The 24,311-nt window shown below is 37.8% G+C and overlaps 1 protein-coding gene across 1 annotated transcript in view; it reads left to right on the forward strand.

The window, feature by feature from the left end:
* Arl5b (ADP ribosylation factor like GTPase 5B) overlaps positions 1-22,060 on the forward strand; it is a 31,821-nt gene extending 9,761 nt beyond the window's left edge. The window contains exons 2-7 of the mRNA XM_028870491.2: positions 6,349-6,409; positions 8,013-8,160; positions 11,653-11,736; positions 14,074-14,225; positions 15,430-18,782; positions 19,000-22,060. Of these exons, the coding sequence (XP_028726324.1) occupies positions 6,349-6,409; positions 8,013-8,160; positions 11,653-11,736; positions 14,074-14,225; positions 15,430-15,478 (494 nt within the window). The 3' untranslated portion in view covers positions 15,479-18,782; positions 19,000-22,060. The remainder of the gene's footprint in view (positions 1-6,348; positions 6,410-8,012; positions 8,161-11,652; positions 11,737-14,073; positions 14,226-15,429; positions 18,783-18,999) is intronic.
* Positions 22,061-24,311: the final 2,251 nt, after the last annotated feature.

Raw genomic sequence — 24,311 nt, forward strand, 5'->3', positions numbered from 1 at the left:
TTTTATCTCAGCACTCAGAGGCAGAGAGAGTCAGGCAGATCTCTGAGTTTGAGGCCAGCCTAGTCTATCTACATAGTTTAAGGCTAGCAAGGGCTATAGGAGACTTTGTGTTCAAAAATAAAAATAAAAAAGATAAACCACTTAAGAGTTTACTTTTTTATTACTGACCTTGCTTTTCTTAGCTGAAAGTTGGGGTTCAGTTCTTGCTTTTCAAGAGATACATAGCTCACTCTTTTGTTACTTTGTCCTAATGGTGTTCTGTACTGATGGGATTTTGCAAGTGTTTACCTTCAGGACTCTTGAGGTAAGTGTTGAATCATCAGATCGACATGATACATTGACTCTGTCGAGTCATCAGATGAACTCAATACATTGGATGATGCATTGGACAGATACATTGAGTGGGATTGGGAGAGGCTGGAGAACTAGGCAGGGAAGCAATAGAGCCTCTAGCCTTTGCAGTAATTCAGGTATATTCTGTGGTATGACTATTCCACATGTGTTGTATCACCACATCTGATGTTAGCTTGGTTATATGGTGGTTTACATACTTAATTCATGTAAAACTTCCTGTAATGATGGTGTTGATACAGCCATTTATACCTAGAAGGTAGCAGTCTATGTGTCATGAAATTTCCTGTATACATTAAAAAGAAATTTACAATTATAATGTTTTAACAATATGGAATTTTAATGTGATAACTTAAATTTGCATATTATTTATTTCACAGTTTTAAAAATCATGTCACTACATAGTGCTTTTCTGATCTTTTCCCCTCAGTAGTAGTATTCTGTTCAGTAACATGTGGTATTCTGGACCAACACTATAAACAGTTTTGTTCATATTAGTGAAAGTTAAAAAAAAAATGCAGGAGAAAACTTTAATTTTTCTTGATTTTTTTTTTTTTTGAAATTTCTCCTTTCATTATATTTCTTGTTCACCATTTTTCTACCTGTGCTTATCTACAAGCAAAACCTTAAACCTCAAAACGTGACTGTCACAGTTTGTTTTTCTTTTAGTTTTCCTTGTCCTCATTTGCTGCAGTCTTACTGTGTAGTCGCCCAGACTAGCCTCAGTTCTTCACAGTCCTGCCCCCCCTCCCAGCTTTCCACAAAAGATGCAAACTGTGGTGTGTGGCCTCCATCCCGAGTACCCCTGCCTGTGTTCAGTGACAGCAAGTTGAGTTTAATAATGGCTAAAGGGTTCATTTGGTATTTCAAAACCTGCTCTAAGTAACAAATTTAGATTGAGACAGTGAGTTGACTGTTTAGTTTCCTGAGAGAGGCTGGAGGACTTAGAAGTACAAACGCTGGCTTTCCTCTCCATACCTCGAGAATCAGATGGGGTTTTTAAATGTCTCAGCACAACTTGAGATATCTAAAGTCTAGTGAAATAGAGATCTCTACTCCCTACACTGAGGTCAAAATGACATTAAATTCATTAATTTACATTAAATGACGTTAATGCCCCATCAGGTTGGCAGCAATTTTGACTTTGGGAATAGAGTCCTTCTCATTTTCTTTTTCTTTTTTTCTTTTTAACCTCCTTGGTCAACAGATACTAACAGTTACTGCTTTAGTAATAGCTACATATTTATAAATACCTTTCAACATTTGCTGTAGTTTACTATGGCACAAATGAGGAAAATTATTAATAGTTAAACAACATCACAGAAAGTGTCTCTGACAGAGTTCAGTTGATTTTGTTTGTTTCCTACACATGAGTTGTGTGTGTGTGGCCTACTGATTATGCCCAACCAAAAGACAGCAGTGTAGAACAAGTGCTGTCATATTTTCAAGCCTGGGGTCCCTCTTAGATATGACATAGTACACAGACATAGACATGCTCTACACAGAAGTAGCTCAGTCAGTGGATTGACTGGAAGCAGACCACTCCGTCAAGGACACCTTTTAAGAAGCTTCTCGACTTACTAATTGAAGTGTCGCACAGGGACAGTGCATTCAGGGTTGGTTTGTTTTGTTGTTTATGGTTTTCCTTAGAAGAAGTAGATTCTATATACACACACTCACATCACTTTCTCCATTTTCTTCATGACTCTTTGAGTGGTAAAAACTTCACTAATTAGTATATGTGATTTGAATTGTTTAGCCATTGACAAACTGAGAATCTCTTAAGCATAGCAGGCAGTTGGAGGGAGAGGTGCAGTTATGTAACAGGGCAAATGAATGGCCTTTCTGAACGTGGCCTTTAGTAGCTGGCCTTTGAGCCTGCTTTCATTCTTGTTGTCTAGATGGTATTGATATTTCTTCAGAGCTAAGATCTTAACTAAACTGTATCACTTCATACTTTTACAGAGGACAGTCCTTTCTGTTGGTCATATGTGTAGATTTAGGTTGTTGGTAACAGTTTTCATGAGTAGTTAGGCCACTTTATCTGAAGGATATCGTGCATACCTTCATCCTAGGAAAGACTGAAATTATGTGTATTGTTTTAATTGCCGGAGTTCCCTATAAAGTGAAGAGAAGGGGATCTGAAAGATAAAACCTTAGTGTTTGAAGTCTGTACCCTGTCCAGCACCAGTCTCTTTCCCTTAGTTCACTTGGAGACCAAATTTCAAAACAATGCATTATTTATGCATGTAAACAGCAGGCCTTTAATACTGTGATCCTCACCTGTAGTAAACTTTATCTTTGGATTGCCACCCACCAAATAATGACTTGGAAGTTTATTATTAATTATCAAAGAACTTATGCTTTTCCCCAACTAGTTCTTATAGCTTAAATTGACCTGTTTTTATTAATCTACATTCTGACACGTGACCTTTCCTCAGTAAGGCAAGACCAAGTCTGAGGGTAAAATCCCCTCCTCCTCTTCCTCTCTCTCCCCAGAAATCCCACCTATCCTCTTCTACCTGGCTATTGGCCATTCAGCTCTGTATTAAAGCAGTCAGAAGGCACCTTGGCAAAGACACATCTTCACAGTGTACAAATATAATACAAAATGGTTTAAAAATAGTTTCAGTTACCCACAAGTTGCTTCAACAGTGAACCATCTGGTGGTACTGTCCATTCTCTTCCCTGAGCAGGAGTTCTGTTCACCCAGGTTCTGCCATTCCAGTGGCTGTTTTCTCACTGCTGCAGTCACCCAAGGTCTCTAGAGCTAGGCTGTCCAAAAGATCAAGAATGCTTGGTGCCAAGCAGTCTGTTTGTGCCTCTGTTGATAAAGAGTGCTCTTGTTCATATTTTTTAAGGAACAATAAACCAATGGAGTGCATCAAGGTTGGTTCCAATAGAAGCTAGGGAATTCAAACCAAAAGTCACTGAAGGGAAATTAAGTCAGTTATAATCATTCTGTTATTGTTCTACGAAGCAGCTTTTGCCAACCTGAAAATAGCCTTTCCACTGTCTACTTGTCCTGTGATATACTACAGATAGTTCTTTCAGATAAATACATCATTGGAAGACAGAGAAGTTTGTCATCACAACTTGCCTACAAATTGTGCTTCGTCTTTTTGTTGGTTGATGCACTGTTAAGGCTTTTAAAAATGTATTAGCAGTAATTTGATGCTCATTAGAGCTTATCATTGGAAGCAGAGCTCTAAAGTGAAATGTTCCCAGTATTGAGCATCATATAGGCAGTCTCATTTCTCTTTTCTTTGGTTTACTTTAAGGCAGCATTTTATTTATGTAGCTCAGACTAGTCTTGAACTTAGGGAACTTCCTGAGTGCTAAGCTTACAGGTTGGTGCTACGCTGGTTCTTTTTGCTTAAGTAATGAGCATATCACCATAGTGCTAGATATTATTGCATCCTTCTCTTCTTGTGGAGACCCACAGAAGTTGTGGAGGCCCACAGATGTTTCCTAGTGAAATCTGAGCTTGCTTTACCCAGCAGGACTGCATTAGAGGATTGCTTGGCCATGTGCGAGGTTAACAGGTGATTGGGAGGGTTTGCACTTGGCTGTGTGAGGGGGAGGTCTTTTGCTCTACCCCTTGGCATTCCTATAGAAATCCCTTTTGAAGAGACAGAAGGGGCTGGTGGATATTGATCTAGGCCCTCCTGAGGCTATGTGTTTCTATCTGTTTCTCTCCCCTCTATCTATCTAAATAATTTTCCCTCCTCCGTCCTCAAGAGTACCCAGGGGAAAAAGTGGGAGCAGGCTTCCCACAGAGAAATGGGTAGGCCTCCCACATCTCAGGCTACAAACTGTTTTTGTTATATTGCCTCTCAGTGTTAGAAGCAAGTTTGGGGGTCTTAAAAAAGAGACCACCATTCCAATTGAAGAGTCTCCACCAGTCCAAACTTCCCTCTTCGTCAAGAGGATGCACTTCAGAAAGCAAGCACTCAGAGATGTGCACTTAGTTTTAATTCTGATAGGGGTGGGGACCCTGTTTTTTCCCTGTTGTCTGAGGGTCTGACCTCATGGTCTTTTGAAATTAGCTAGCTTTAAAAGCCCTGGAGCAAAGGAAATGGAGGGGAAGGGTCTGCCACTCTAATCCAAGTGCAGGGCCTGTGTGTAAACAAAGGTTTTACTTTGGGGGCACATCGGGAAGGGCGTTAAAACATCTGCATAAAAGTCTTACAAGGTCAAGGCTGGGAGATACAAAGATTTAAATTCCTTGTCATAAACACGTTTTATAGTATTTGATAGAAAAGAATCATTTAATGTTTCTTATAACTGTAAGCTAAATGTGTTTGCCCACTAATGTCTGGATGTTTCCAAAATCTTGCTAGTGAAACTCTGCAGTCATTCTTGAGCATATTTGTCTTTGTGGAAACTTGAGAAAATTTGTCAAGGTGAAGATGTGGGTCAGAGAGGAAACACATTTTCCTCCTTTTTAATTAAACATATCTTATCACATTGTCTTTCAGACTAACTGTTACACGTTTAATGGTATTTAAATAGTAGAAGACCTACATTCTTGCCTCATACCTGACATCATCAACCTTTAAACTATTTTCTAATCTGGTGCAAGAGTAGAAATGTCCCTGGAGTCCTTAGTCAGAGGTCCCGCCCTGGGGGTCCCACAGCTACCCATCCCCCAAGGCCAGAGGAAGAGGCAAGGAAGCGGGGACAAAGGCAAGGGAAGAGGTCACTCTCAGTGGTGCACTGGAGAGAGAAGCAGCAGCTAGCGAAAGAAGTGCCTCTCTTCTCTCTCCCGTGTTCTGGGGAGCTTCCCTCCCTGCCCTGCCGAAGCACTGGAGCAGCTCCTTAAGCATTTTGTGCTAGAGAGGGGGATTTCTATGTGTAGCTTGTGCTTGGAAAATGTCATACACTCATACATACAATGTCTTTTGATCACATTCGCTTCCCACTCCTCCCCCAGCTCCTCCCCATTCCTCCTCACATGTACCCCCAGATCCCTTCAACTCCCTTTCTCTTCCTTCCCTCTCATCTCCTTCTTCCCTCCCTTCCCCCCATCCCTGTCTTTTTGTCTCTCTCCTCCCTCACCTACCAAGCCCTGTTTGTGCTGCTCACATATTCTTGCCTGTGGGGCCATTCACTGGAACATGGGTGGCTACCAGGAGCCACGCCCTAAGGAAAACTGAATGTCCCTCTCCCCAGGAGTCATCAACTATCAATAACTTCTCAGCTAGTGGTGGGGGCTTGTTGAACCCCCTATTTCCCAAGAGAGAGGAATTTTGAACATACTCTGAATAGATGTGGGGCGATTTTCTATCATACGTTCAAAACAGATTTCAAAATACGTACCACTTAACAGAATAATTAGGCCTAATAACTGCCGTTAACAGAATAGTTATTTAGTGCCTGTCATCAGAAGGGGAAAGGCTTTTGTTGGACAGTGTCAGCAGAAACATCTACTTAGAATGATTACATAAAACATGTTTCAATAAAAACCATTGAAGGCTAAGTAATTGCTTTTACTTCTGCCAATTAATGTAAAAATAAAATTCTGTCTGCTAATGGAAAGAGCATTGCAGCTTTCAGCAGTAAACGTCATTTTTAAATGAAAGGCAAAAATGTTGGTACATGTGGGTGGGAAAATTTGCTTATATTAAAACAACTTAAAGCCAATTTGAATACCAGACATTGAGGAAGTATGTAGAGCCAACATTTTACACTTACAGTTTAAGTCATGATATCAGATTTGTATTTGAGCGACCTTGCCTCCACTCGTAAGTGACCATAGCCTCTTTTTCTAGCTAACCAGTCTAAATACCTTTATGAGAAACTCCATAGAGAACACTGTAGTGGATTGTTTCACTCACGGCAGGTCCTTACTTGCATAAAGTTCCGTCCTATAATCCTTCAGTAGTGGGTGCTTAATAGATGAGTCTCAGTTATGATCATCTCTGTGGGAAGCCTGTACTGTAGAGTGTGTGCATGTAATAGTATAAATGTTCATAACTTGTTTTCTTTTTTTAGAGCACAAAGTAATCATTGTGGGACTGGATAATGCAGGGAAAACCACCATTCTTTATCAGTTGTAAGTATTGGTGCCTACTTAATAGTTGTTGAAAAACTTTTTTTTTTATAAGTAATGAGATACCAATCTTCCCAGTTTTAATAATACAACAGTTAGGCTTAGACATGTAACCTTTTCTGCTTTACCAAATAAAAAAGTAAAATAAAATGTCTTAGGCTCACTAAAGCCTTCACCAAGTACTCTCCTTGTGACTTCCCAAGGAAGATGGACTTTAATATTAAACTAAACTAAAGTGCAGATTATCCTGGGGTGAGGTGATAAGATGACTCTCACTTAATGCTTCCTGAAGGAGCCCTGTGTAAATAGAGCTCTGTCTTTGGGACACTGCTCTCCTCTTAAGAGCTTTGGGATTGTTTAACAGAGCCAGACTTGTCTGAAGTGATGGCCGTCAAAATACTACTTTAGTAGCTTTCAAAAGGGAGAGGCTTGAAATTCTCAGAAATACATTAAGGCTCATCATCAGTAAATGTTAGCACCTCATGAATCCACTGTCTGAGGATTTCCCATTCTTTCAGGGCCAAAGACATTTAAGCTGTGGAAATGGATTTACATACCCAGAACATTTTAACAAATAGCCACTCAGTACTTGGCACTGTTATATTGATCTCACCTTTCCCTTCCTCGTCTTGAATTTAAAGCCCATTGGTTTCTGGCTGGCTTATAGCTCAGCAGAGCAATTCCCTACAAGACACTGGGCTAAATTGTTAGTACTACAAAAGAAGAGGGTGGGAAAAAAGCAGTATTGTTAGCCTTCAGTTTGCCAAAGATGCTCACTTGCCCAATGCCTAACTGACACATTTGCCAACAGGAGGCTCCTTATATGTTATTGTTTCAGAGTTGTCATTATTTTTCTTTAGTATGTCTTCATTCATTGGCCAAAATGTATTTTAATATCATTTAGCCTTTAATATGAAGCTCAAATATCTCTGAAACTTCTCATCTTTGGTAACAGTCTTGTATATAGTGTCAAACACATAACATATAAAACTCAAGAGAAAATTATAAGTGTATCATGGAATGTTATCAACAAATATATGCATTTTGAATAAAGTAAGCAATTGCTAAGATAATACAAGTGATATGAGAATCAATATCCTAGATATAGTTCAATTTAAGAAAAATTTCTATTTGTCTGTGACCTTAAGGCTTTAGGTAAGCCTAAACTAGTTTTTAGGGCTGAACTAACTCTCACCTTGCTTACATACATATTAAGCAAAATGAATGCATAGACTATTACTGAGTTATTGCTACTTTGTAAGTATTGGTTTCTCAGTTACCCAAAAATTGCACTTTCAGGATGGAACATTGGTTCTGATGCAGTAACTGGTCATATTGGCATTTTGCCCACAGACATTCAAACACACACCACTGTGTTCCCATCTCTGTGTTAGGCCTGCAATTCATTTCATTAAAAAGCAGAAAACATTCTTCACGAGTTAACTTCTTCATTTGTACAGGAAGTCTCAAGCTTTTCTTTCTTGTGTTAATGATTATTATGATTGGTATAAATAGGAAAGGTTGACTTCTCTTAAAAACATAAAGATAAAACGTGCTTGGGGTTCTCAAGATTTACAAAAGAGTTTTCAATGGTGTCTTTCAACAGCTTAATGAATGAAGTAGTTCATACTTCTCCAACCATAGGAAGCAATGTTGAAGAAATAGTTGTGAAGAACACTCATTTTCTTATGTGGGATATTGGTGGTCAAGAGTCCCTGCGGTCATCCTGGAACACCTATTATTCAAACACAGAGGTATGCCAAAATTACCCTTGAATTTTAATTTAAAATTTTTTTCTAAGAATCAGCATAGAAGATGGCTAGGCTGTAAAGAAGCATGTTAGCAGTTGCTTTTAATAAGGAATTCAGATTTCATCGTGGAAGAAAAGGGCAGGTAAAAGGAGTGCTAAAGACTGTGTTCTCTTCACAGCGGTGTCTCACTGCAGAGACTTGTACAGAGGGGAGTTTAGGAGTAAGATCCAAGAGGGTGCTTGCATTTTTCCCCTATAAGGGGATGGAATAGTCAGTGAAAACATTGAAATGTAAGCCTATTTTACTAAAGTCAATGGGTCATATACATGTAAAATGTACCTGGCTGACAGAACCTGCTGTGCAGCTCAGGCTGGCCTGGAGCTAGCTTACACCAATCCTCTTGATTCTCTGCCTCTGGAGGACTGGGACTGTAGGTATGCAACACCATGCATGGCCAAGATCCTTCTCAGCTGAGCGCTTCCTCTGCCTGGCTCAGTCCATCCTCACAGTGGTGCTCTCAGTGCCCCATGGACTGGAGAAATGTGACACTGCCTGAATAACGAATCTTCCCACAGTCTGAGAGCTTCACACAAGTATCTGATGAGGGATGGCATAAAATATTTTAAGCATAATTTTTCAAATAACATCCCAGATTTTCAGATGTAATTAATATGAAAAATAGACTTGCAGGTCATCCCCAGCCATCGCTATCATTTTAGAGGTTATTTTTATACTTTTTCTTCTGGGGCAGAAAAAGGCAGAGAACATTGAATTTTTTATTATGTATTTCTTGAGTATTTTGAAACATGGAAAGAAATTGCTTGTGTTAAAAGTAAAGTAAATAGAGGAGTTAATTAAGAGAAGCCACCTAAGAATATTTACTTCTGCAAACTTCCATTGCACAAGGGAATGGGTTCCCAGTGTTCTGTTGCTGACATGATTATAGAAGAAGTCATGTAGGTGCACACATGAGTGACTAAGGGACATGGGAGGGAGCATCATCTGTAGAGATGAATGTGTTGGTCTCTAGTGGGCCCCAAGACAGCAGTGCATGGGAAATTCTGCAACAAGTGTGTCTGCAGAGTGTCACAGCAAAGCAATTTCTAAGCAGGGAGCCTTCCAGGGTGTTGTTTTCTTTTTCTAATAAATACTTATTAGTTCAGTATTAGCTTGGGGAATATATCCATATTATCTTCACTTGTATGTCTGTCTAGAGGCAGATTTGATTTTAATGCCTATACAGGGTTTTTTAGTTTTTATCACTTTGAATAATGGTGTGCAGTTATTCATGTAAGCTTTCTTTGTAAGGAGTTACAGCTAAGAAATCATATTTTCTAAAATGATATAAAATTGAAGCTGAAAGAGTATAAAGCAAAGAATTTTTGGTGCACAAGTTGCCTTTTAAAGTAAAATAAAATACAAGAACACTTTTTGGATCTGTATTTACTAATACAGTTTTCGGTGTGTGCTAGTCTAGTGTAGTGCATGAGCCAAAATGGCATGTTGCCAGTATGCAACACTTGTAATGGCACTGAACTATCTTCTTCGTGGGGGTTGGGCATCACAGAAGTGGCTGGTAAGCAAATATGGTGGGGGTTTTTGTTTGTTTGTTTGTTTTTTGAGACAGGGTTTCTCTGTGTAGCTTTTGGAGCCTGTCCTGGAACTCTGTAGCCCAGGCTGGCCTCGAACTCACAGAGATCTGCCTGCCCCTGGCTCCCCAGTCCTGGGATTAAAGGCGTGTGCCACCACTGCCCACAAATATGGTTTTAAGGCAGCTGAATATATGTGTATAGTAAAATACTACTGGAGAATAACAGCGTTTTAATATACTCAAGTAACAGGTCCTTGGAGAATAACAGCGTTTTAATGTACTTAGGTAACAGGTCCTTTTAAAGTTCATTGTCAAAGCCTACAGTTGACTCCAGCTGTGAAGAAAGGCAGTTCTTATACACAAATAGGTTAAAGATGACTCAAGCTGAGTGCACTTAAAGCACTTCAAGGGGGTAGTTTTTAAAATTGCTGATCATCAAGGCTTAACCTGGGTCCAAACAGAGATATCTCATTACTGATGCTATTAGCAATAAATGTTCTTTTTGTGAACCATGGCTACGAGTATATTTCAGTTACCACAAAGAATTTATTGCAACACACCAGCATTGTCTGTTACATTAGCAAACTTAGATTCCAGGGAAAGATTTTATGAGGTGATGTTTCACTCATCATTTTGTTCACCCCTGTAGTCTTGTGCTGAGAAAATTCTTGCTTTGAGATGGCCTCCCAAAGTGAATATCTCCATTGTAATGTAAGGAGTTCCAGGCCTTAATTCCTGATAGCTCCCTCTCATTAACCCAGTTACTTGCCAGTCGTCTGCCATTCTATGCCATGCTCCGTTCCTTTTGTCCTTTCTAAGCCCTTCTAGTTTGTATTGAGATTACTGTAGGTGGCGGCTATCCTGGAAGTTGCTGTCAGCCCCTCTCTTGTAACGTGGCTTTTATCACTCTCCTGCTCTATAAGAGAGATGACACTGTTTCCCCTGAGTTTTTAACACTCTCTCTTGCACATTATTTGGTTTAGTAGCTCTTTTTCACTATTTTCTTGTTTGTAATTCACAAAGTTGCTTTTATTTAGGTTTTATTTGCTAGTATTTTTAATGTTTAATACCTACTTTAGACACACACACACACACACACACACACACACACACACACACCTATCCCTGTTTCCCATCCCAACACAAAAATGCATACACAGAGATTCTCCAGTTTCCTGCCTTTTTCTAATATCACCTACATCTTAGCATATTAACTTCAGTGCGTGTAACTTAGCACAGTTCAGCACACTTTCTTCTTGAGCTTTTATTGCTTAAATTCCTTCTGTAAAAAATGTCTTATTTGTTATTTTTGAAAAACACGCTTTTTCTGTCAAATTAACTCTTTAATAGGCAAAAAAGACTTTTATACATAAAGAAGTAATTGATTATTAATTGTCTGAAATTCAGTGGTTCTCAACCTTCCTAATGCTGCAGCCTTTCAATACAATTCTTCATGTTATGGTGACCCCCAACCAAATTATTTCATTGCTGCTTCATAACTGCAATTTTGCTTCTGTTATGAATTGTAATGTAAATATCTGATATGCCCCCCCTGTGAAAGGGTCATTCGCCCCCCCCCCGCCATTGGTGTAAATGGTTGGTAGAATGAAGACTGAAGTTTAATGAAAGTATTAAATTGCAGTTCTGCTGTAAATATTATTTTTTATTACCCACAATCAGGAGCTTTAAAAAGTTAGGTTGGTCTTGCTTTTTAGTTGCTGAAGCTGCAGGTTGCTTTCTTGCTAGCATCTGGATTTCCTGCTTGCTGTGCTTCTGTGTGAAGCTCCCTCTGATGGAGACGCACTAGTGAGGATGCCAAGTGAGACCTAATGTCACTGCAGTGATTTTGCAGAAAACTGAACGTGCCACTAATTTTCCTCCTTTATCTTAAACTTGCCTTCTAGTTCATCATTCTTGTTGTCGATAGCATTGACAGGGAACGACTGGCCATCACAAAAGAAGAATTATACAGAATGTTGGCTCATGAGGTAAATTTTGAAAGCAAGTCTTTAAAACATGAAATAAGTTATCTATGTACTGGTTTTGTTTTATGCAAACATTAATGTGAAACAGTGTTGGTCATTTCATCATAAGCAAAGCTTTATATATTAAGTTGAATCAAAATAGCATTATATTTTCAAGCCTGTTGATTTGTTTGCTACAACTATTAAAAACTGTTTTATTATTTTTTTTTAGAATTAAAACTACTTGTTTGTGCTTAAAAAAAATTAATAAATTGAGATTAGGAGTGTGGAGGGGCAACAAAACTTAAATGTCTTTCAGCCAAGAATTTAACATAACTTTAAGGAATAAATTGAGGTAGCTTGATTATAAATATTTGAGATATAAAAAATTGACAATAAAACATATTCTTGTACATGCTATTTAACATAAGGTATGAAATGCGTTGTGAGATCTTTCCAGTCTGATTTTCTTTCCTTCTCAGGTGATCTCAAATCTTAATGTAGTGATTATTATTCCTGTACGTAGATGCAAAACACCAAATTCCATGTTATCTTTCTGTGACTTGTACTTTTTTCACATTTGAGTTTTAAATTGATTTTGTAAGTTGGCATACAAGGTAGTATTAATGGTATTTTCATACAGTGTATCATTTTACTTTGTTCTTAAGCCCCTCTACCTGCCTTCATCAGCCGTTGACACACATACCCCCTTTTTTTATTTTTATTTTTCAAGATAGGGTTTCCCTGTGTAGCCTTGGCAGTCCTGAACCTAGCTCTGCAAACCAGACTGGTCATGAACTCACAGAGATCTGTCTGCCTCTACCTCATGAGTACTGGTGGCACAGGCCTGTGTTTTCTTCTCTCTTACGTTACATCCTGACTGTAGTTTTCCCTCCCCCAAGTCTCTCTCCTCACTTCCCCCTTCCCTCAGATCTACCCCTGTTTCTCTTCAAAAAAGAGCAGGCTTCCCAGGGACATCAACCAAACACAGCATGACATGCTACAATAAGATTAGACACATACCATCACATCAAGGCTGGACGAGACAACCCAGTAGGAAAAAAGGATCCCATGAGTAGGCAAGAGTCGAAGACAGCCCCTGCTCCCACTATTGTGAATCCCCCAAGAACACCAAGCTACTCAGCCTAACAAATGCAGAGGACCTATGTCAGACCTCTCCAGGCTCCCTGATCTCTGTGAGCCCCATGAGTCCCAGTGAGTTGATTCTGTGCCCTTGCATTCCCTTGCTGGTCCCCTTAGTCCTCTTCACATTGTCCTCCTGTCTGCTTTCAGGCCATATGAATTCCCTCCCTTTCTTCTCCCCTAAGATCTCTTCCTTCATACCCTCCTGTGTACACACACACACACACACACACACACACACACCAGTTTAGAACTAGAACACATATATGAGAGAAAATATGCTTGTCTTTCTTAGTCTGGTTTATTTCTCTTATAATCTTCAGTTTCATCCATGTCCTTTAAAAAGTTGGATTTCATATTTCTTCATTGCTGAAAATTTTCATTGTGTATGTACCACATTTTCTGTATTCAGTTACTGATGGACATCTAGACCACTTCCATTTTGTGCTTTTAATGATTAGTGCAGCAATAAAAATGGATGTGCTTGTATCTATGTGGCCTGTTGGCTTAAGAGTTCTTGAGGTATACACCCAGTAGTGGTATAACTGGGTCATATGGTATTACATTTCTAGTATTTTGTGGGAACTCCACACTGTCTACCATAGTGGCTGTACTGGTATTCACCCCCACCAACACTGTAAACATGAGATTTCGCTATGTTAATATGTGCATAGCTAAAGAATATGCCCATAGCTGAAGTTCATTGCTTTCACAAGTGATATTTCACTGTATAAGTCTGTCACAGTTGATCTGTTTTGTTAGGTTATGTCATATTGTTTTGTTTAAAAAAAACAAAAAAAAAAAAACAAAAAACAAAAAAACCCCCAAAGCCACAGTGAACACTATTCCATGAGTTTAAGTTCTCTAAAGGCTAATAAGTTTACCTTGTTCTCACCTGCATAGAGTATCACACAATAATAAGTTAGTGTTTAACCTGAGGTTTATTTTCTTTTCAACTTGCCCATTTTCGTCCAAAAATAGAAAAATAACTTATTTATCTGACTTACATATAAACTTTATTAGGATGAATCATTAAAATGTGATTATTTTACAATTAAATGTTACTATAAGATTTTTTGCAAATAGAGGTGTTTTAATATAGTCAGCAGGGTATGTCTTACACTCTCACTTCATAGTTTAATTTATGATAGTTCACATAGTAATTTGATTCATGATTGTTCTCAAGTTTGGCATTTCAATATTTTGTGTCAATTGCAGGATTTAAGGAAAGCTGCAGTTCTCATCTTTGCAAATAAACAGGATATGAAAGGATGCATGACGGCAGCTGAAATCTCCAAATACCTCACCCTTAGTTCAATTAAGGACCACCCATGGCACATCCAGTCATGCTGTGCACTAACAGGAGAAGGGTAGGTGCTCTTGGGGCTGCTTAGAAGGTCATTTCACAATTCTAGGACAACTTCTTAACTTCCTGGTCCTCGTTCCTTTTATTGTTTCTCTTAAAAATGGTTTGTATATTGTTTCTCAGGCTTAGCAGTTGGAAATACTTCTAGTGAACAATTTACCAACAAAAGTTCTTCATATTTTTAAAAATAAATGCAGTCTTTTCAAAAGCATAAGCAGCTTTGGGATTAAATGTTTAGAATTCAGGTATTTTGCTCATCTGTTGTTTTCATCATTTATTTACTAAGCAAAAACTGCAGTGTCACCTGAATTAAGAGAAAGCTCTAAAGGAATTACACATTTTCCGAAAGGACTTAACTGAGCCAGTCTTCTCCAAGAATGTATCTCCTATATTATCAAGAGTCTTTCAGGAGACATACTTCTAGACAGTAAACATTCGACAAATGCCATTATAGTGTATTCTTGCTTTCCTAGGAACGTTGAGTGTAGATATTATGCCAAGGAGAAGCCAGTGTGCCTTGTATTATTACCTAGTTTATGCCTAGGACCCTAATATCAACCTGATTACTTAGTTTTTCTTAACTCAAAATTCTTGGCAATGTAATAGCTAGGTGTAGACTATAAGCTTTCATTCTTTAGAAACTGGGTGAATAAGTATTTTTCTTAGTGATTTCAGCTCATTTTAAAGGGGTGGATGTGGTATTTACAACTTTGATGGAAAAACTGGACAAACTTGAGGTGAGACGAGAGCAGTTTGCCACTTTGTTTAAATGGTTAAGATCATTTTATTTAAGTGGCACTTCTATTAAAATTTCACTTAGAATGTTATTTGAAAGCTGTCCTTGACAAAGGCTGGAGATCTGACTCAGTTGGTAGACTGCTTGCCCAGCATGCACAAAGCCCTGGGTTTCGTCTGCATTACTGTATATACTGAGTATGGCATCATATGTCTGTAATCTCAACGCTTGGAGGTGGGATTGAGGCAGCAGGATCAGAAGCTTAATTAAGTTCATCCTTTCTGCATAGAGAATTTGAGGCTAGCCTAGGATGCATGAGACCCTGTTCCTTGGAGAATAAAAAAAGGTTGTCACCAATATCTATAAATAGCATTTGACTGTAATGAGAACCTTTAGGTAAGACTTAATAAGTTTGGCTTCAATCTTTCAGCAGAAAGTTTCTAATTATAAAATACTTCTGTCTTTTGTTTAGGTTGTGCCAAGGTCTAGAGTGGATGACCTCCAGGATTGGTGTGAGATAATTTTTTTCTTGAAAAAGACTTCTCTATTTATTCCGTGACACGAACATTTTTCCTAATACCTTTGGCTGCTGAGGCAGCTGCATGTTTAATTTATAACAACACAAACCTCTGAGCAACACTTGAATCAAGTGCCGCTGTACTGGAACATAAAGATGTTTTCTTCCCTTTGTTTCAGATGCACTAATCTTCAGTTGGATGAGCATAATGTGTAACTAACTATGTTTGCAGCAACAGAACTCTTCTGACTGCTTATTCTAATTGTTCAGTGACTGCCTTGTACACACTGTCTGTCATATATTTCATGTCATCTGAAGTATTGTTATGTCCTTTACATCCCGTTTCTTTCACTTCTTAGCCACTGTTCCATTCTCCCCAGGTTCTTAGTGGTTTGACAGAGCAGTAGTAGGAATTGTCATGTACTACTTCTTCAGCGCCAAACATTTGTTCTCTTCAAACCCTTTTTATCTTTGGACAGATTAATTACAATGATGAAAATTTCCTAGAAGCTCTGTGTGTGTGTGTGTGTGTGTGTGTGTGTGTGTGTGTGTGTGTGTGCAAGAGTAAACATCATGAATACTTGCCTTTAAATTTCCCTCACTTCATTGCATATCATAGTTTAATTTTAAGTTGCTCTTTGCATGGGAATTAAGTAGTCCATCTATTTATGTAAGGAACTAAGTTCACTTTTCTGCCAACAATATTTGGTTAAAAACACTTGGTAAAGCATGAATTTGAAAGCCAGCTTCAATGGGAAATATTATTGGCTCCATTTGATAGCTTAAGATTTTCACTGTGTATATAACTGTCAGAATTTAGTAAAACACACCAACATGAAATTAAGCTAGGACATTTGTAATATGTTTTTCTATCAGTTTGCTACCTGTTTTATTGTCAGTAAAAACTTCAGCTATTTTGTCAGAGATACCTTACCTGCTTGGGCAGCAGCCAAAGTGTGAACGAGCCTTTTTATTTCTCGGGTTTGCAGTAGTATCTGTAGAGCATCTTTATCACCAGCAGTGTGTTACTGAAAGGCAAAATAACATGGCTTTTCTTTAAATCTGGCTGAGGGTGATGTGAAAGAGGCTTCAGACAGTTGCCGTCTCACATGCTCTCTCTCTCTCTCTCTCTCTCTCTCTCTCTCTCTCTCTCTCTCTCTCTCTCTCTCTCTCTCTCTCTCTCTGTAGGTAGACTTTGTGTCCTAAAATCTTTTAGGGTACTGCTGAATCTAACTCTAGCTTTTAGAATATTCCTATAAGACTCAATGCTCATATTCTTTCTTGTTTGTTTTTTTTTTTTTTTTTAAATCCTTGGCCTGGAACTCACTAGGTCGACCAGGCTGTCATATACTTAGCAACACAAATGCTTTTAAAGGTGTGTGCCACCACTGCCGCCCAACACACAAATGCTTTTATTGAGTACAAAAATGGAGGAAAAGGGCCTAATGCATCAGGCTTACTGGGTGGTATTAACGGTTCCCAAGGCAGTTGTCTAAGGTGGAAGCAAGAGTAAACCTTAAGAAAAAAGGGGACAAGTGTTGTCATTACCCGTCTCTTTCACGGGTGTCATTTGCTGTATGAAAGGGATGTAATGTGTACTTAGGGACAGTTCCTCATTTGCAGTATTTTTTATTTGGATCAAAATAAGCTTCAGTATTCATAAATACCTGCTCAAAATTGGTATTTTAATTTCAGGTTTTTTGTATGTAAGTTGCCTTAAACTTTGCTCTCTTTTCAGGTGTACTCGTTTGTTTTATTTAGTTAATTTAGTTGAATTTGATGATATTTTTATTTAGTGTTTGCACCCTTGATCTGAGAAAGTGGCCAGAGGAAAAGTGTTCTGGGCTGTGGGAAATTGTTTAAACTTTGAATCTTTTTCTTAGTGATTCTATGCCAAGTAGAGGGTAAGTTTAATTTTCTTGTGTGTTTTAAATATAATTCATAATCAAAGGTGAGAGAGAAAAGCAGATATAAATCAGTGTGGATGGTGTTTGTTGCGTGGGGGGTGGGAACTAAGAAAATACTAATTACCTAAAGCACACTTTGCCTGAACTTTACTTTGTTATATTGTTTACCATAAATATAAAAAAAATTCTCATAAATCTGTCTTGAGATAAAACATATTTAATGCCCCAGTATTTCTTCTTATGAAATAATTATTTGCCTCCTTGTATCTAATAAGATTGGCTGGTTCAATTTTCTTCTATCAGATAATATGGTTATTTTTATATTACCACATCAGCATTATATTGAAAATGTTTTTAATAGTTGATTATATTTTGTCAAACAGCTACTAGTATAGATGCAGATTTGCTATTGAATTGTTAAAAGTACAGTTTATTTTACTTCTACATCCTTTTTTAAAAGCATATGATTAGTTTGGATTAGAAGCAACATCTGTTAGGCATCTCAATATGAAATCAGTATTCAAGTAGACATTGTGCCATTGATGAGGATAGGGTTCATTAAAAAGTTAGAGGCTTTTGTCAGTCTTTTGGTTTACAGCAGCACGAAACTAGTTACCCTTTACTCCAAGAGAATGTTTGGACCCAAATAAGTATGTGATGCTAAAGCATTTGACTTGAATGGTCACTGTAAAATCAAATGGCCAGAAAATATTATTTGCTGAAAAAATGTAAAATTGTGATGGTGCCTTTGTTGTTTTGAGATGAGTTCTCAGTTTTTTACATTGTTCTTTAGAGGTCACGTTAACAGCTGATGAGATGGAGGGGAGTGATTTGTATCTCACATTCTCCTTTGTCTCCACATGTTATTTGGTAGTTTGTATTATACAGAAACCTCCCACACCTTTATACCTTCAGAAATTAATCTTGTATTTTAATTCAAAAATGAAGAAATTAAGCTTATATGAAATCTATTCAATATGTTTCAGCTAAAAATACAAAAAGAAAAAAAAGAAAAGAAAAAGAAAAAAAGAAAAAAAAACCTACCCTTGCGAATCAAGTGTGCCATTTTCTGCCCTGAGCACATGTGAGAATCACTGTAGAAGTAGCTCTCGAGTCCATAAGGGAATGCACTAAGTGTTTTTATTGTTAATGTGATTTAATTTCTTAAAACCGGAAATATTAATATATATATATATATACATATAATCTATTGAAAACTGAGGATTGAATATATAACATATGCTTTTAGGTTCTTGTGTTAACATTCTTAAAGGGATAGTACTTTTATTACATATTCACTAGAGAAACAGTATATACATTTCATTCTTTTAAAAACAGATTTAAATAACTCCCATAGTAAAAGCTCCTGCCTCTGCATCCCCAGTGCCAGGATTGCCATAGGTATTTTTTTTTTTTTTTTTTTTTTTTTTTTTTTTTTTTTTTTTTTTTTTTTTTTTTTTTTTGGTTTTTCGAGACAGGGTTTCTCTGTGTAGCTTTGCGCCTTTCCTGGGACTCACTTGGTAGCCCAGGCTGGCCTCGAACTCACAGAGATCCGCCTGGCTCTGCCTCCCGAGTGCTGGGATTAAAGGCGTGCGCCACCACCGCCCGGCTGCCATAGGTATTTTAATTAAATGTAATTTAACTTTCATTGTAGCATAGAGAGAAACCAGTTATTTTCCTGTGGGAACAATGAAGGGTACAGACAATGCTAAAAACAATAGTCTTTGATGCTGGCAAGTCTGGCCATGAAGAAATTTTTGAAGAAGACAAAACTTTTTAAGTCTTTGATGTTGTATCTCAGAACAAATTCTAAGCAGAATTATTTCCAAGCGCATTCATTTAATTCTTCACTGTGTAAAGCATACATTAGTAAGCAAACAGGGGTTGTGCCTCTCCATGATGGAGTTTTATTGGCATTTATCTCTAGAGGCCAACTTTATGGGTTAACATTTTATCTGTGGCCCTGGAACAAGATCCTCACACACCTAAACTTTAGTTTTAAAGGTCCTTTAATCTTCTGTCAATGGGTCACCTCAATTATATCTTCTTCCTGTATCTAGCCAAACATTGCACTGGCTGTCTAAAGAAGTGGATTCTGATCCCAATCTGCCCATTTATCATGTGTCTAGTTGACCTAAGCCACTCTTGTTCATGGCCTTCTTTTTATTCTTCCCAAACTGAGGAGCCTTTAAGGAAACTAAGTCTCAGCTATGTCTTCTGTTTTTAATATTCTAAAGCCTTACATACTATTACTATTTTTTTAAATCTAAAATAATGGGGAAATGCTTGTAGTATCACATTTAAGTCGTTTTATTTATTGTTTGATTCCCCTTCCCAGTATCACTTCCTCTAGTATGTGTATACAATCAGGTAGGAACAAAGTATAACTTAATAACTCTCCTTCAGCTTAAACTGAACTTCTAGCTAATGACAGTGCAAAAGAGAAGCCATATTCACCAGAAAATGGCATTGGGTTACTTAGAAATAGCACCCATGTGTGTTGGATACTCTCTTCTAGAGAACATACCTTATTTTTCTGCCTTTGCTGACTCAGTGGAAGTGGTTAGCTTGTTCTGTTTGTTGCCTTAAGGCATCCCAAACATTTTCCAGTGCTGAAAGAATATCATGGACCAGGGCATCAGTATGTTATAGACTTAAGTCTTCTTAAGTGTGAAAATGGCTGATGTTTAAGGTCAGCAGTTTTCACTGTCATCTCATCTCTATTCATTTAATATTAGTGTGAAGACTGAAACCCAAGAGCCAGGTTTCAAAAGAAAGGTATATTTTAAGAATAGAGTCCAATAGAAAGGAGGAAGGAGTTCTATTATTTCATTTTAAAGTAATAAAAAAAGTGTTCAGTTGAACCTAAAATCACCTTTATATTTGGTGAAATGCTTAAATGTCTATTTGGAGGCTTAGAGGTATTCTTGGAAACAAATTCAAAATTAGATGAACTTGGTATAGTAAAATCACCTAAAATTAGGTAAGAAAATATGGATGCAAGAGTATGAGTCCCCCCCCCACCTTTTTTTTGCATTTAATTCTGGCAACATGGGAGAAGTAGATACTCTACATTGCATTTACCATGGCTGGAAAGCCTGAGACTGCTAGCATTCTGGCTTAGAATCTGGAACTTTAATCACACAGAGGCATCTTGATTTTTTTTTTTTTAAACCAATTCTCTGCATTTTCTCCTGGAGTGGAGAAATATAATATGTGCTGTGTGTAGACTGAATATAGCAAATGAAACTTCTAAAAGAATGAAAATATTTTCTTGCACAACTTACCAAATTTTAATTTTAGTAATTACCTCATTTTTTAGTTCTCAAGGTGCTTTAAGTGTCTGGGATGTTGTGCAGTGCCATAAATCCGCCCTTACCCAAATGGCTTGGAACATGCAGGACTCCCAGCTGAAGCAAGTGCTAGGTGGGGCTATCGTTTATTCTTTGTTTCTCAGCAGCAGGGTGAACAGGTATTCTTTCAGTCAATGCACTTGAGCAAGCACTCAGAAATATTTAATTAGTTAAGGAAAGTCCTGTAATTTGATCAGTGATGATAGACTATGACTATCAGTGTGCTAGGACAGCAAATGACCATCATTTGATCCCAGTAGTTCATGATTTATTGGCATGTTTTAGCTGTAGCAATGGGAAACTAATCATTTTCACATAAATTTTCCCTCAGGAAATTCAGGGACTCTGAGGCCCCTGTGGATTCTCTTGGAGTAAACTTTCAGTCTAGTCATGAACATTTGTCATCTTGGTTTTGAAAAAAGTTTAGCTGCTGTTTCATTGAAATTGTGAAATAAAATGATGGCTATGGCCTTCCAAGTATGAGATAGTTTTCTATTTCCCCATTCTCGACTGTTCCACAGAATGTAGTTTAAAATAAGGAAAGCAAATTCCTGGCAGTTATAGCCTGGCTGTCCCGTTTATTCTAAAGGGAGTGTAATGATTGTAATTACACATTGTCATCTTCACACATAACTTGGTGCTTTATAATATTAAAGAGAAAGTAAGCCCTGTACTCATTATACTTCTAGCTCAGATTGTAAAACTCTTTAAATGTACATGTATGTTCATTTCATAAGATTTAAATATAAATTGCTATTGGTTACATCTCAGGCTTTGTGCAAGTGTTCTGACAATATCTTTACCAAGCAGTCTGGTCCAATAGAAGATATTATTAATAAGATCAAGGTAGGATCCCATCTCTTTGTGGACAGGCTGGTGTTTATACAAGAGGAAACAATGTTGTCCACACTACACACTGCTTCTGAATCCTCAACAAGCCACTGAAATCTGTGCCATTGCTCCCATACTTAAGTGATAAGCAAGAAAATGTAAAAGCAAATGCCATGCCCCACAAATGGTTCCAAGCTTGTTTATTTGTGAGGTTGTTGAAAAGACATGGGTTTTGGATTTTAATACTTTTCAACTATCATGAAATGCTTCTTTTATATGTAGGTCATGCTCATAATTTTTTATTTCTGCAATTATGTTCTAATGAATTGTGTGCATGCCGACTTACCCAAGTAAAAAGATGCAGTTTGCTCTGGAATGTTAATCTTTAGACAGGTTTTTGGCTCATTTGCAATCATGGTGCAATATAGCATAACATCCATTTGTTTTCAGTCCACAGTTTTATTTTTGTCATAATAAATACTTTTCCAATATCAAGTGTAGCCTGTGTTTTCTTTTGAAGATAGGGTGTAGTTTAACAGCTTTTTTGGTTGTAAATGCTAGGAATCCAGGTAAGCTAACAGGAATTTTATTATGATGGTGAAATGGTAGAGGTTCATAGAACCCAAGGTAAGAACAACTCAGTTCCACAACTCTCAGGCCAAATACTGGAAGATTATGAACAACCAGGACTTACCTTCCTTCTACCCCTCTTTTTAAATCTTCCATTGAACTTGACTCTTGTTTTCTTGTCCACATGGCAGCTATGGTTCCAAAGTCTAATAGTTCTTACATTTCTTTGTACAAGGGAAAAGTCAGATCATTGTTGGATTCTTAGAAACAATTTCTTGTTCCCTAGAGAAATTCACTAGCCTGAAGGTAGCCAATTTGCCTCTTTGATCCAAACAGCTGGCTAGGTAGAAGGTCCATTTAAACTAGGGGAGCCTGGGGAGCAGGAAAGCTTGGAAGAGGATGCCTGTATTTTGTGCCTACGTTCCCATAAAGCAATTGATGCAGTTTAATGAATAGACTGAAAATACTATGTTCATTATTTAGATCCCTTTTACTAGTGGTTTTTAATGCCACCCTTCCCCAGACTCTTTGAGAATATTAGGAAAGACCCCTAAATATATAGGGTGGTAAGAACTTTGTATCAACGGTTACTGTATTAGTTACTTTTATGTAGCGTGGCCTAATACCTGAGAAACAACTAACAGGAATTTTTTCTGCATAGTTTTAAGATTCAGTCTATCATGGCAGACAGGGAGAGAAGCAAAGCAGCCCAATTCTCATGGGGAGCCAGTGAAGCAGAGAAATTGACCTCACAAACTTGTGGGTTACTTCACATAAAGTCTACTTTTCTTAATATCTTAAAAATATTGGTTTTTGGTCACTACTGTAGACTTAAGAGGAATTCCTATGCTTTGTAGGGAAGATTTAGGGTTTGTTCGGTTGGTTGATTGCTTGGTTGGTTGCCTTTGTTTTCTCAACAAGAGACTCCTGGTGTCAGTTTAATTTTTACGAGTTAAAAATTTAACTCTCATTGGGCTTGGTAACATAAGCTTATAATCCTATTACATGGATGGGGGTTGGGGGTAAAAGGATTAGGAATTCAAAGTGAACTTGGACTGCATGAGACTGTCTCAAAAACAACAACAAAAAACAATAAAACATTATTATTGTATGTATCCAGTGAACGCTTGTCAAAAATTTATTTAGCCATAAATTGTCCCACACTCTGTAGCAACAGTACTCAGGAATCTGAAGCAGGAAGATGTTGATTGGAAGCCAGCCTGGGCTACATAAGACTGAAAAAATAAACCCAGTAACTAACAAACAGGTGATGAAGCTGATGCAAAGCTGTGTGTGTGTCTGTGTATCTGTGTGTATGTAACTTTATAGACTCTAGGGCCTAACTGATAGTAATAATTAAAAGAAAATTATGTGCATATTGAGAAACAGTCTTAAAGTGAACTTGATAGTGTCTTAATATGACCTTGAAAAAATATTGTCTTTTAGGCATATTTCTAAGTTTTGGATAGTCAAGAAAAATTTTACTTTGCTAAAATACTAGTTAATCAAAATAGGAAATACAAAATGGGCTGCAGCTAGGGAATAAACTTTGTCTTTAGACAGTTGTACTCTAACTCAGGCTGACATTGACCTGGTGATCTTGCTTCAGCCTTGCTGGGCTTGCAGGGTGCTCCACACATTCAGCTCCAGTGGTACCATGAAGTCCAGTGTGAATGCTAGCTCTGTGAACAGGTTCTGCTGGCATTTTAAAGCCCAGAGTTGATAATGCAGGGACTTCCCTATAGGCGTCACCCACTGAGCAGACAGGCTAGAGATGTCCAAGTGGTTTGTTGGAGGGCCTCCCTTTGCTGCAACTGCCACTGATTGCAGGGATTGCTTTGGTTCAGGAAGCATGCCTCTTTAACCTGTGGCACGCTCACTGACTCCTCACAGCACGTGGATACATCCCTATGTGTAATAAAAGGAGCTCAACAGACTGAATGTTTATTCTTTTCTCACCAATGTTAAAATTTCTTCACTTGTAAATTCTTCACTACCTAATACACAGGATAGTGTTGGAGATCAATAAAAGTAAGGATTATGTACCCACTCCCCACTGTGGCCTTCCCTAGAAATATCTTCCTATGCTTATGACTCACATTCATTGAGATCACTTAAGAATCTATTCCACATCCTAGAGCTCCCAGGGTGGAGTCAGGTGGTTATTGATTAACTC

Source organism: Peromyscus leucopus, chromosome 5, assembly GCF_004664715.2.
Source record: "Peromyscus leucopus breed LL Stock chromosome 5, UCI_PerLeu_2.1, whole genome shotgun sequence".
NCBI classification, from domain to species: Eukaryota; Metazoa; Chordata; class Mammalia; order Rodentia; family Cricetidae; genus Peromyscus; species Peromyscus leucopus.